Source organism: Raphanus sativus, chromosome 8 (assembly GCF_000801105.2).
Source record: "Raphanus sativus cultivar WK10039 chromosome 8, ASM80110v3, whole genome shotgun sequence".
Classification (NCBI taxonomy): Eukaryota; Viridiplantae; Streptophyta; class Magnoliopsida; order Brassicales; family Brassicaceae; genus Raphanus; species Raphanus sativus.
This window is the reverse complement of record NC_079518.1, coordinates 12258532-12270680: the sequence shown is the minus strand read 5'-3', so window position 1 is coordinate 12270680 and position 12149 is coordinate 12258532. Positions and strand designations below refer to the sequence as shown.

Below are 12149 nucleotides of genomic sequence, written 5' to 3'. Positions count from 1 at the left end.
GCCTCCATGGGATCAACACTTCCAGCAAAGTGCTTTGTCCCCAGGCGAGATATGTGCTCCAGAACCTTCAGATAATCCACTTTCTTAGCTGATCCAGATGGTGGATCCAGCTCAATCACTTCAGCTACTGGTAACACTCGTCCACCAGCTCCACCACTTCCACCAGCTCTCACTTGAGCTTGTGTGGCTTGACCAACGGATGAGTTTACCACTGGGGTGAGCACCTGAGTCATGGCTACCATCTGATTACCCATTAGCCTAATGGCAGCCAGTATCTCTTGCATGGAAGGCTCAGCCGCCTGATCACCCGGACCGGTCCTCCCATCAGCCATGATGTTTGGATCAGCTCGGTGACCAATCTCTGAAGACTCAGCCTCTCCATCCGGATCATCCTGGTGCTGCCCACTAGCTGCACCTAGCTGGCTTCCAGCTCCCTCAAGCTGCCTTCCGGTCTCATTCAGCTGTCCATCCACTCCGTCCAGCTGAACCTCAGTCTGGTTAACTTGGGTCTCAGTCAAGACAGCATCTCCGGTCCGACCCGTAGGTGGAACCGACAGCACCACACTTGGGTTAGGTACTGATGCATCACCAGCACCAGATGCCCCAGCCCCATCCTTAGCCTTCCGAGACCGCTTCTTAGTTCCCTTAGGACACATCCAAAACCAAACACAAACCAAATGTTAGTCTTGACAGAAACTTTAAACCTCAAACAACATCAAAATAAAACAAACATAAACATTAACCAAAACATGTCAAGAGACCCAGCCGGATGTGTGATGACCTTCCCTAACCCAAACAGCCTAGAATCAAGCATGCTCTGATACCAACTTGTAAGACCCGAACCTGGATCCCATGATCCAACCAGTCCAAGTGTAGTTAAGCCGGTTTAGGTCCAATAGTTTCTAAGTCATTTTCATTTCATTTGAGGTTCATAAACAACAAGTATATTGCGGAAGCATAAAAGGAACATCATTTTATATATATAAGTCAATGTGATCCATACAAATCATTCATGTCACACAAGTTGCACAATAGGCTATCATAAGTTCAACTAAACTATACACACATCACACATCCATCCACGGCCAGGTCTTCAAGACTCCTTGGCTTTACCACGATCACTGCTTGTTCCTGAAACCAAACCCACAACACATGAATACATTTATAAACCGATATCCTAACATCAGAACTAACAGTACATGGTTCCGGACCCTAGATCACATCTCAGTCCCAAATATGACCACTCTAAATACTCGACCAAAAACTAAATAAAATTCATGATAAATCCTGATAAATCTAAACTAAGAGAATGGTCAGGGCGGATTCCTCAGAACCGGCCTCAATCATATAGATCTTGACCATGAACCGCCAAACCGGCCACATTGAACCATCTCGAAATCCATGTTAGAAATTCAATCTATCACTTTGATAATTCATTATAAATCCCAACTAAGAGATTACAAACGCCAAACCCCAATAACTCCATCAGGAATCATGAGATCGGACCATACCTACCCAACCAAGGCCATGGAGAGATTACACTGACCAATCCAAGGCTTGGGGGTCTGTCCGCGGGTTTAAACCCTCAGACTACATCAGAATATAGTAGGAAAGAGATTGACAAAGAGAAAAGGAGAAATGGATGCAACCAACACATCATGGTTCAATCGGCCAGACCATATAAACCCATGGTCTTGGGCGATAACCATCCGGAGTGCATCACTGACCTTAGGCGTGCGTTCCTCTGCGCCTCCATCCTTCTCTGATTCCTTCCTCTTATCCTTATCACTTTGCCCACCTGCCATAGCCTTGCCTGAATCTTCCCACCGCCTAAATCACACCGGACCACCACTCGGATCACTTCTCACCGCCGGTCTCTTCTCTCTTTTTTCTGTTGTAATTTTGGCAGAGGTTTGCTTAGTGTTTTTCGTGATTGAAATCGATGGGCAGAGTCTCCTATTTATAGGAAATGCCATCGACAGCAGTTTGGACCGAACGGCTGCACGGTTTTGGGCGAAAAGACACAAACGGTTCCATTCACATCCCTTCGGCCAAACCGCTCCCAACTGCCTCCAACCGCTCCCCTTGATCGATCTCCAGCTGCCAGTACTTCACCAAGTACCTAGCTCACTTGCCAAGCTCCATGGTCTCACCTGACCATGTCACCACCGAGCCGGACCCATAACCGCTCATGGTCCGGTCCAACCGTCCAAGAGCCAATCACTCTGCCTAGCTGAGGTGAGCTGGTCACTAGCTTCCCCAGCTGAGTGAGCTACCACTCCAGCTACTGGAGCTGTCCCAAACTTGCCTGAGCTACTGTGAGCTTGCCTCACTCCTTTCTTAGCTGCCCGAGCTTCCAAACCTCAACGGCCAGCTACCAAAACACTTGTCCAGCTCCTTTGAGCTTACCTTTCCTCCATTCTGGTTAAGTCTCAGCTTACTGGTGCACTTAACCCCATTTCTGGACCATGATACGCTTGCCTTTAGGTCTTATGACCTGGCTGGTGCTTGTCCTCGCACCATGGTCCATACGGATGGCTCTATCTAGAACTTGGGACATGACACCACCCCTGACCCGAAAACCTATCATTTTCCTTCCATGATCTGTCCGAGAAACACTATCGACCTGGTATAGCTGGAATTTGTGGTTCCGCTAAAACAGTAGAGGGTTCCACTTTGTGGCTAATGGAGTCTTGCGCTTCTGTCCAAAGTCGGGATTCAGTTTCGGCTAACTTAAGTGTCTCCCGTGGATCAATATCCAGATTGCTAAATACTTTATTATTTCGTGCCTTCCAAATATACCATAATATTCATACAAAGTGATGATCATCAATTACTGGAGGGGTCCTCCCGAATAAATAATCCATATTTGCAAATAATGAGTTGTAGGGAAAAGTCATTGGATTCGATGGAATCCTAGAGAGGGCCCAAACTTGGGCTGCTGGTGGACATTCAAAGAAGACATGATTGATTGATTTTTCCTTATCTCCACATCTAGTACACATAATATCGCCTTTTATTCCTCTTTCTTTTAGGTTCTTCATTACTGATATGCATCCAGATAACATTTGCCATAGAAAGTGCCTCATTTTTGATGGGCATCGTATTTTCCAACAATAAGCTTTCAAAGAGGTGATAGATGGGCCTAACTGGGGTAAGACTCGTTCCCTATCAGGATACACTCGTTCAATCTGGTAGCCCGATTTAACAGTGTATCTCCCATTATTAGTAAAGTGCCAGCCATCCCGATCCATTACCAGAGTCCTGCTGAGTGGGATACTTAGAATAGTCTCTACATCTTCAGGATCAACCAGACTCTGAATTGCTTGAATATTCCATGTTCTCGAATTCTCATTAATGAGTAAGTCTACCATTAAATCCGGATAAAGATTGTGATTATTTTTATTATTTGCAAAACCAATGCAAATATCGAGTATCATTATATTTTTTTAGTACTTGGCTCGTCTCACATGATCTATTAAATGCTTATTACATACTGTTTTTCTTTATAATATGCACATATATTTTGTTTAAAGTAATTTGCAAACTTCCATATCTATTTCTAATAGAATATTATTTAGTAAGTAGTTCTTAAATACTCAAAAATACCCATAAATAATTTACAAATATTCGTAAATAGCAAGTAATAGAGCCGGACAAATAACTTTCAAGTAATTCATTTTTGATCAAGTACTTGAGATAATAAGTACTAGTCTTTAATAAATCAATTACAAACCGAAAATTCTATTATTCGTGTAAGGAAAATCAAGTATCTATTTATATAAAGTTGGGTTTTAATCCCTCCTGGTGCTGCCAGCTCAGATTCCATGTCACAAATATGAGCTCTCCCGCGCTGCCACGTCATAAACGCACCGTTTCACTTAAAGGGGTGTTTTCTCGAGATGGACTTCGCTTGGGCTTCTACACTCGGTACTCAACTGCTCTTCGACATGAGGCCCATCGACACCTTCCTCTGCGAAACCTAATCAATGATCTTCTTCGTATTCTTCGTCTCTTCTCGATCAGCGCAACGATTGTTGAGATTCCGTAACGGTGATTGTGTCTTAAATAGTCTTTAATCCCCATCCCACTACGAATCAACCTCTTACGTCGTTCGTCTGCCAGATCATGTATAAATACGCTTTTCTAATCTCACATTGGTAAAATCTGTGGTCGTTCGTTCGACTGCAAAGACGAATTCGATGTGGATGATTGTGAGGAGGATGATGTCTTCGCCGATGTTAACCCCTTTGTTTTCACCGCAGGTACAACCAAGCCCGTAGCTTCTTCCCCTCTCACTGGTATTGATTCAAATCTCAAATCTTTTGAATTGGGGGTTTGTGTTTTTATGCGTAAAATGTTTAAAGTTCAAATTTTCTTTTTGTTTCGTCTCAGTAGGAAAGATGATTGATTTGTTATAGGTTCATCTCCATATTTTCTTTGTCTTTTGGATTGTTATTGCTCAATAGACAAAAGTTAAGATCTGAATTGCTTTTGAAGGTTTCTGGGGAAAGAAACGAGAGATATAACCTTTCTAGCTTTCTTATGTTACATGATCACTGGACTTTGTTTGTTTCTAGACATCTTGAGAGTTTGTCAAATAGTAAAAGGGTTTGACTTTTCTGTTTTTATGTGTGATCATTTTATAAGTTTTTGAAATGAGTTAGATCTTCTGGATATTGTTTTTCAGCGTCAATTATTGTTAAAATATGTGGAAAAGGTTGATATTGTTGGTTTTGTTACCACGTTGTTGTTGGTGAAGAGATGATGCAGTTTTGTTTGTGTGTGTATTCGACCGTGCTTTATGAGTTATCATCTGATTGATTGATATTGTGTGTGAATGACTTCATTAGGTCCAGTTTCTGGCAAGAAAACCATATAGTCTGGTGGACAAGCTGAGAAGTCCGCTAAGAGAAAGAGGAAGAATCAGTACAGGGGGGGGGGGGATTAGGCAGCGTCCTTGGGGAAAACGGACCGCTGCAATCCGTGATCCGAGAAAAGGCTCCCGAGAATGGCTTGGAACATTCGACACCGCCGAGGAAGCAGCAAGAGCTTACAATGCAGCTGAACGCAAGATCTGTGGCAATAAAGCTAAAGTGATCTCCCAGAAACGCTCTGCTGGTAAGACCAGTAATCTGAAGAAGCCGGTGGCTAAACAAAACCAAAGTCCAGCTTTGATTCAGCAGCCAACACATGTGAGTCAGTACTGCAACAACTCTTTTAGTGATGTGAGTTTCATGGAACCGAAACCTCAGATGTACAATAATCAGTTCTTTGATGTTGGAGGTAACAGTGGATACCAGTATTTCAGTTCTGACCAGGGCAGTAACTCATTGTACTGCTATGAACACAAAACAAGCAATGTTTATTATATGTATATTTTAGCTTCAAAATTATTTTTATAATTCACATAACGGGCGGGCCGACCTAGTTAAATATAAAATTGTGAGTACTCGCTTCATGTCCAACCCAAATTTTTCCCCAATTTCTTAATCAAATATATTCAAAGAGCAACAAACAAATTGGCAGACAAGCTAACATGAGATGCCTTCAGCTATATTTTATATTGATTATGTACCTCCTACTTAGCTTTCTGAATCGGATTTTATTTTAAATTAGTATATCAATCGTTGGCGGAAAAATATCTTCAAAATTTTCTTGTGTTTGCTCTTGGATTAATGTTTAGTTTTGAATTTTCGATATTATTAAGAGAAAAGAAATCATAGCTCAGTGATAATGGAAAAAGAAAACAAAGCTCTTTGGTAGAAACGATTGTTATGAGGGTGCAACACTTGCAACTGGAGCATTACAATTAATCCTACAGCATAATATTGTCACTGAAAGTCATGATTGTGATGTTGTCAACTTGTCAATAACAAACGAAAGAGTAAGAATGATTTACAGCCACAAGAAACAACAATAGATGAATAGACCAAAGCTTGACTACGATTTGTATATCGTACCCTAAAGATTTGCGATAATGATACCATTTGAGATCAATCAAACCCGTATATTACATTTTCTTGACAAAAGCTTCTCGTTTTGATAGACTACTATTCAAGTTTCCAAGCATAAAGAAAGAGGCAAAACTCAGGCGGCCAAGAGCCACTCTTGGTCGAATGGTACCTGCTCCCTGTGCTCGTATCACTCTCACCACCACCATGACCACTTCCTTCCATGTCGCTGTCTTCTGCGGTCCCTGGTTTGAATATAAACAGACCATGTCCTGTCCCCGGCGCACTGAACAACCAATCATACACATCCCAAAAGACTTGAACAGGTTGTTTATCTACCAACACGGTCTGGTTCCCTCTGAATTTCCACTGCAGATTCTTGACCTGTACCAACACAATCCCGTCGATACTTATCCACATCTCTGGCTCTTTGGTCCCGGAGATAGAGCTCTCCACGTTGATCTCGTGCTCTTTTTTCCTGTCGTAAAACTTAGCCCTCGTAGCGAAACTCTTCTTCCCAAACACGTTTTCTTTCTTGTAAAACAAGGCAGCCTCGACCAAAGCGGGTCTCGATTTTGTTCTCTTGAAAGCCTTCTTCTTGTAATCACCCACCAACAAAACCACCTCTTCCTCCGCGACTAGAGCCACGTAGAAGTCGGAGCTAGGCTCGGGGCTGCTCGTGAATTTCGCAGACCTGAAATCCCAATACACCTCTACAGGGTTTCCTTCGACCTCAAAAGACTTGTACCCTTTCTTGTTCCAGAAATGCCACGGCTTAAGGTCAACCTTGCAGCAATAATTCATATCGCCTTCCACGCTTGTGACCATGACCGTTAGAGAATGGTTCATGAGATTCTTGGACCATAGAACCGTCACATTCCTCCAAAATCCAGATATATGCGTCTGATACATGCATGTCACGGTGCTTTGTGCGGTCTTATACGTTACCGGATCATCGGTTATCTTCTCTGCAAATTGACTGCTCCCTGTAGAATGTGATCTAAAGGACATGATCGCTTCTCTTCAATCCCCTAAATATACTTTTACATACAAACAATATCAAATTATATGGTAAATATGTTTCACATATTAGCCAAATGGTACCGAAGATCTATCTGAGGTTTCGTGAATGAATCCTCTTGAGGCTGCTGCGACAGATCCAAGAATGAACAATAAAGATCAAATTGAGAAGATAGGCTCTGGGAGAATTGACTTGAGATCTGGATAGAGAGAGAGAGAGGGAGGAAAAAATAGATTAAGGAGTAATGATTAGGAAAAGCAGAGAAATCTCAATGTAAGGATGATGATGACGCGTAAAGACATAAAAGGTTGCCTCATCTTATCAAATAGACTTTCTATTTGTTTTCTCATATCCAGTTGTTTTTTTTTTCTTATTTTGGGGCATAGACTTATAATAACAGATTAAACTGGTTTTTCCTTTGATGCCAGTTGTTGTCTGTCTGTTTTTTGCGTAAAATACAACTCATTTCCCTCTCTCTATCTCTCACCATGGTGATGGTTCGGTAGTTAGTTGGTTCAGATTATCAAAAAGTTTTATGAGTTCATAATTGATTAGTACCGAGATCTTATTATATTATCGATTTAAGAAAATTGTTTTGTTGACACAAAGCTATCTTTATATATAAAGTACACCCCTACTCTCTCCTAAAGGCCTCCACGTCAGATTCAGGCTGGAAATTGGGATGCTCCCGTGTTGACACGTCAGCTGTGCTGCGTTTTATTTAAAAGTGAGTTATGATGGGCTTTCGACATTTATCGCGTATTGGGCTCTGATATGTTGTTATGTTCGGCCCGAGATGGTTGAATGAACCCTCTAATCCTAATTTTGCTTGATCCACGATTTGCATGTCGTCTCTCCATTCTTGCGACGGCGATGCATGACGCTCGCGATTCTTTTCTCCGACTAAAACGGCCAAAGTATTGACTTCGTCTTTATTCCAATTGATTCAATCGCCCACTACAGATTCTTCAATGCGCCGATCGTATCTCCGGATCTGTATAAATATGTGAGTAGGCTTCTCTGCTTCGAACTCATCCTCTTTTCTATCTCTTGCCTGAAGAAGGAATCTGGTTGCGGAACCAGACCTATGCGGACGTGATTTTTATATCTAGCTGGTCTGTTTAGGCATAATGGATATATGTTCTATAGATTGATGTCGGTTTATCCATGTAGCATACTAATATTAATCTCAAATTTTGTAGGTATCATAGGTGAGATCAGTGCGGTGAAGAGAACCGTGAGTCAACCTCCGGAAGATAAAAATTGTGTCATGGTGACAGTCAAATTGGAAAAGTAATTTTTTATTTATTTTTTTAGATCTTCTTGATTTTCCTGAAATTGTTTGATTATTTTAGTTATAATAGTTGCTGCTGAAAATATGCAGTGATGTCTCTGTTACTCTTAGCCTATTTGACTGTCAAGCTGTTTCGTTCCACAAAAGGCTTGAAGGCATGCTTGATGATCCCAAGGTGATTGTTGCCATGAACATAAATCCGAAGATGGTTGGATGTATTCTGTTATTCCATTTTGTATGATGTCAAGTGATATTGTGTAAGATCACATTCCTTTAATTTTTTTTTGCTATGCTGTGTAGGTCGTTTGTTACTCAACGCAATATCAGGAACACATGTTTATTATGAACACATGTTTATTATGATAAGGAAACAAATGCAGGAAAAAATTTCTTCTATAGGTAAGATTGACTGTATTCAAGGCTGAAGAAGGGATCAACCCTGAGGACTCTAAGATGTCTCCATTCATTGCTGACATGGAAGGCAAGACTTACACTTTCCAAATTAGAGTCACGTGGTATAATTTCACCGTTAATCATCAGTCACTCAACGTGTCTCAATAATGTGTGCATTATAAAGTTTCTCTATTAACTTAGGAATGTTGTATAATAATCTGATTGTTTCAGGGAGGGGAGGGAGGGGAGGGAGGGGATGACGATACGCTAGATGTCCCTAAAGGACATGGAAAGATTGCATCTGGCAAGGGCGTTTGTGAGGCATCAAAGAATGCTGGAAAGGAGCCAGTTCGTAATTCGCATAAGAAGGCGCATGTTGCTTGAGATGGAGTATCGATAATTATGTTTTCATGCTCTGAGTTTTAATAATGTTTTCGGATTTTACGTACTTTGGTGTCTTATTTTATATCTGTGTTTTGGATTTCTCCTTTTTCCCTTTTCTTCGTCACTTCCTCTGTGGATGTTATGAGTTTGTCAATGATGACACATTTCGTATTATGTGTCTTTCTATATCGGTCAAATTCGTATTTAGGAAATCTTATAATTTTGTGGTTAGTTATTTCAAAGTAATTAGTTAGCAGATCCTAATGTGATGCTAGAAATAGGTTTATGGACTACAGTTATCAATAAATATAATTATACTCTTGAAACAAACAGAACAATGTAACGATATATTTCAAGTTTCCGGATCATAAAATTGGTATCCCATGCGTAAAACAAATGAAAAGGCAAATAACCTTCTTATTCACACACGTTTTTGTCAATTAAGTTCAAATCTCGAGCTCTAAACAGAAAAAAAAACAAAACAGACCCGTTTTGGAAAAAAAACAACAATAAAAAAGCTGAAAAGACTAAAACTAAAACAGCTGGTGCGTCACATAACCTCATTAAATATAATCCATACAGCATGAAATAATCAAGCATAATCATAACGCACAAAAATGTAATAGTATACTAATATTAAAGAAAAAACAGTAATACTACACCCATAAAATAGTTAAGTTAAAATGACCATTCGCATATTCCGATGTCATGGGTTATATCTATTAATAAAACTAAATAGTGTAATCCTTTTATAATAGTAATATTTAAAAAAAAAACGGAAATACTACACCCATAAAATAGTTAAGTAAAAAATGATCATTCGCATATTCCTATGACATGTATTATATCTATTAATAAAACCAAATAGTGTCATCCTTTTAATATTTAATAATTGTTATTAAAAATACAATGCAACTATTAAAATTAAAATTAAAATTAACATTAGCATTCTGAAAACTATTTTTCGTATGTTTTTGTTATCATTTGTATTCTGTTATAAATATTTAATCAGAATTAACAAAATATCGATAAAAATTTAACAGTTTTTGTGAGTAGTAAAATATAAGCACGATAAAAAATTTTACAGTATAATATAAGCACAAATAAATAACATATATAGTATAATTTTAACCCAATAAAGCATTTGAAAAATGTCACTACTGATATATCAAATTTAATAATAGAAATTTATATTAAATATTTATTCTATCTATTTAAATTATTTTGGATTAATAACCCCGCCCGCAGGGCGGGCCCGGCCCTAGTTTTTTATATAAAAACTAGAACTAGGGTTGAACCAACCCTATATTGAAAAGTGAACTTGATTTGGGTATTGGGCTAATATTTTGCTAATCATGTTTAGCCCAAACTTAGTCCAAATTCTAGAATTATCCTCCATCTCCCTAAGATTAAAAATCTAGATATTTCCATAGAATTATCTAGATAATTAGAATAAAATAATCTAGATATTATGTTAGAATTCTCTAGATTTAGAATTAAAATATGTAAGATATTTTGTATTTTGGAGGCTATAAATACCTCCACTCTCCTCTCATTTTGTATCAATCCAAGTTTGTAAAGACCATCTAAGTAATAAAAAATCTTCTTCAAAGTTATAAAAAGCTTTCTTCTTCATAAAGTTTCTTTCTCTTCAAACACTTAAAATACTTTCTCCATTTCTATAAAGTTTTTCATTCCAACAAAGTGGTATCAGAGCTACAAGTTCCTTTTGAAGATGGCAAACAATGGTGTTCTCCTCCAAGTTCCATTGCTCACTAAGAGCAACTATGACAATTGGAGTCTTAGGATGATGGCTATCTTAGGAGCACATGATGTGTGAGAGATAGTTGAGAAAGGCTTCAATGAACCGGAGAATGATGGTGGTCTATCTCAAACTCAAAAGGATGGTTTGAGAGATTCAAGGAAGAGAGACAAGAAGGCTCTCTGTCTAATCTATCAAGGATTAGATGAAGATACATTTGAAAAGGTTGCTGGTGCAAGGACATCCAAAGAAGCATGGGAGAAGCTTCAGACTTCTTACAAGGGAGCGGAACAAGTTAAGAAGGTACGACTTCAAACTCTAAGAGGAGAATTTGAAGCATTACAAATGAAGGAAGGAGAACTCATCTCAGATTACTTCTCAAGAGTCTTGACGGTTACTAATAACCTAAAGAGAAATGGTGAGAAGTTAGACGAGGTGAGAATTATGGAGAAAGTTCTTAGATCATTGGATTCAAAATTCGAGCACATTGTTACCGTGATTGAAGAGACAAAAGACTTAGAAACTATGACGATGGAGCAACTTCTTGGATCACTACAAGATTATGAAGAAAAGAAGAAGAAGAAAGAAGATATTGTGGAACAAGTTCTCAAGATGAGAATTGATCAAAAGGAAGAAGCTGGCCGAAATCATCCGAGACGTGGTGGTGGTCATTTCTGAGGACGTGGTCGTGGTGCAAATGGACGAGGTTGGAGACCATATGAAGAAAACTTCAACCAAAGAGGAGAGAATTCATCAAGAGGTCGTGGAAGAGGAAATCCAAAATCAAGGTACGATAAATCAAGCATCAAATGCTATAGTTGCGGAAGGTTTGGACATTATGCTTCTGAATGCAAAACTCCAAACAACAATAGAGTTGAAGAGAAGTCCAACTATGTTGAAGAAAGAAGTAAAGAAGAAATGCTATTGATGGCTTACAAGAAGGATGAACCAAATGAGGTTCACAAGTGGTACCTTGATAGTGGTGCAAGCAACCACATGTGTGGGAATAAAAGCATGTTCGTGGAGCTCGATGAATCGGTGAAAACCGATGTGGCTTTGGGAGATGAATCGAAGATGGAGGTGAAAGGTAAAGGAAATATTCTCATCCGCTTGAAGAATGGAGATCATCAGTTCATTTCCAATGTTTACTACATTCCAAGCATGAAGACCAACATCTTGAGCCTAGGACAACTCTTAGAGAAAGGTTATGACATTCGACTAAAGGATAATAGCCTTTCTTTAAGAGATAAAGAAAATAATCTCATCACAAAGGTGCCAATGTCAAGCAATAGAATGTTTGTCCTAAACATTCAAAATGACATTGCACGATGTCTCAAGATG

The 12149-nt window shown here is 39.2% G+C and overlaps 3 protein-coding genes across 4 annotated transcripts; 2 read left to right on the top strand and 1 right to left on the bottom strand.

Moving 5' to 3' along the window:
* The first annotated feature begins 3933 nt into the window (after positions 1 to 3933).
* Positions 3934 to 5462, top strand: LOC108859448 (ethylene-responsive transcription factor RAP2-2-like). Of its 2 annotated transcripts, none has more exons than XR_001950483.2 (2): positions 3934 to 4301; positions 4854 to 5398. XR_001950483.2 is itself a non-coding variant. In XM_056991630.1 (2 exons), the coding sequence occupies exons 1-2, from the start codon at positions 4203 to 4205 to the stop codon at positions 5403 to 5405; spliced, it is 615 nt and encodes a 204-aa protein (XP_056847610.1). In that variant the 5' UTR covers positions 3934 to 4202; the 3' UTR covers positions 5406 to 5462. The 2 variants fall into 2 exon arrangements, 1 of the variants encoding a protein (XP_056847610.1); XM_056991630.1 differs by having other exon boundaries at positions 3934 to 4265; positions 4854 to 5462.
* Positions 5463 to 5850: 388 nt separating this feature from the next.
* Positions 5851 to 7333, bottom strand: LOC108834013 (uncharacterized). The gene has a single exon (XM_018607377.2). The coding sequence runs from the start codon at positions 6963 to 6965 to the stop codon at positions 6054 to 6056; it is 912 nt and encodes a 303-aa protein (XP_018462879.1). The 5' UTR covers positions 6966 to 7333; the 3' UTR covers positions 5851 to 6053.
* Positions 7334 to 10781: 3448 nt separating this feature from the next.
* Positions 10782 to 11486, top strand: LOC130498977 (uncharacterized). Its single transcript, XM_056992849.1, has 2 exons — positions 10782 to 10845; positions 10894 to 11486. The coding sequence occupies exons 1-2, from the start codon at positions 10782 to 10784 to the stop codon at positions 11484 to 11486; spliced, it is 657 nt and encodes a 218-aa protein (XP_056848829.1).
* The last annotated feature ends 663 nt before the right edge of the window (positions 11487 to 12149 follow it).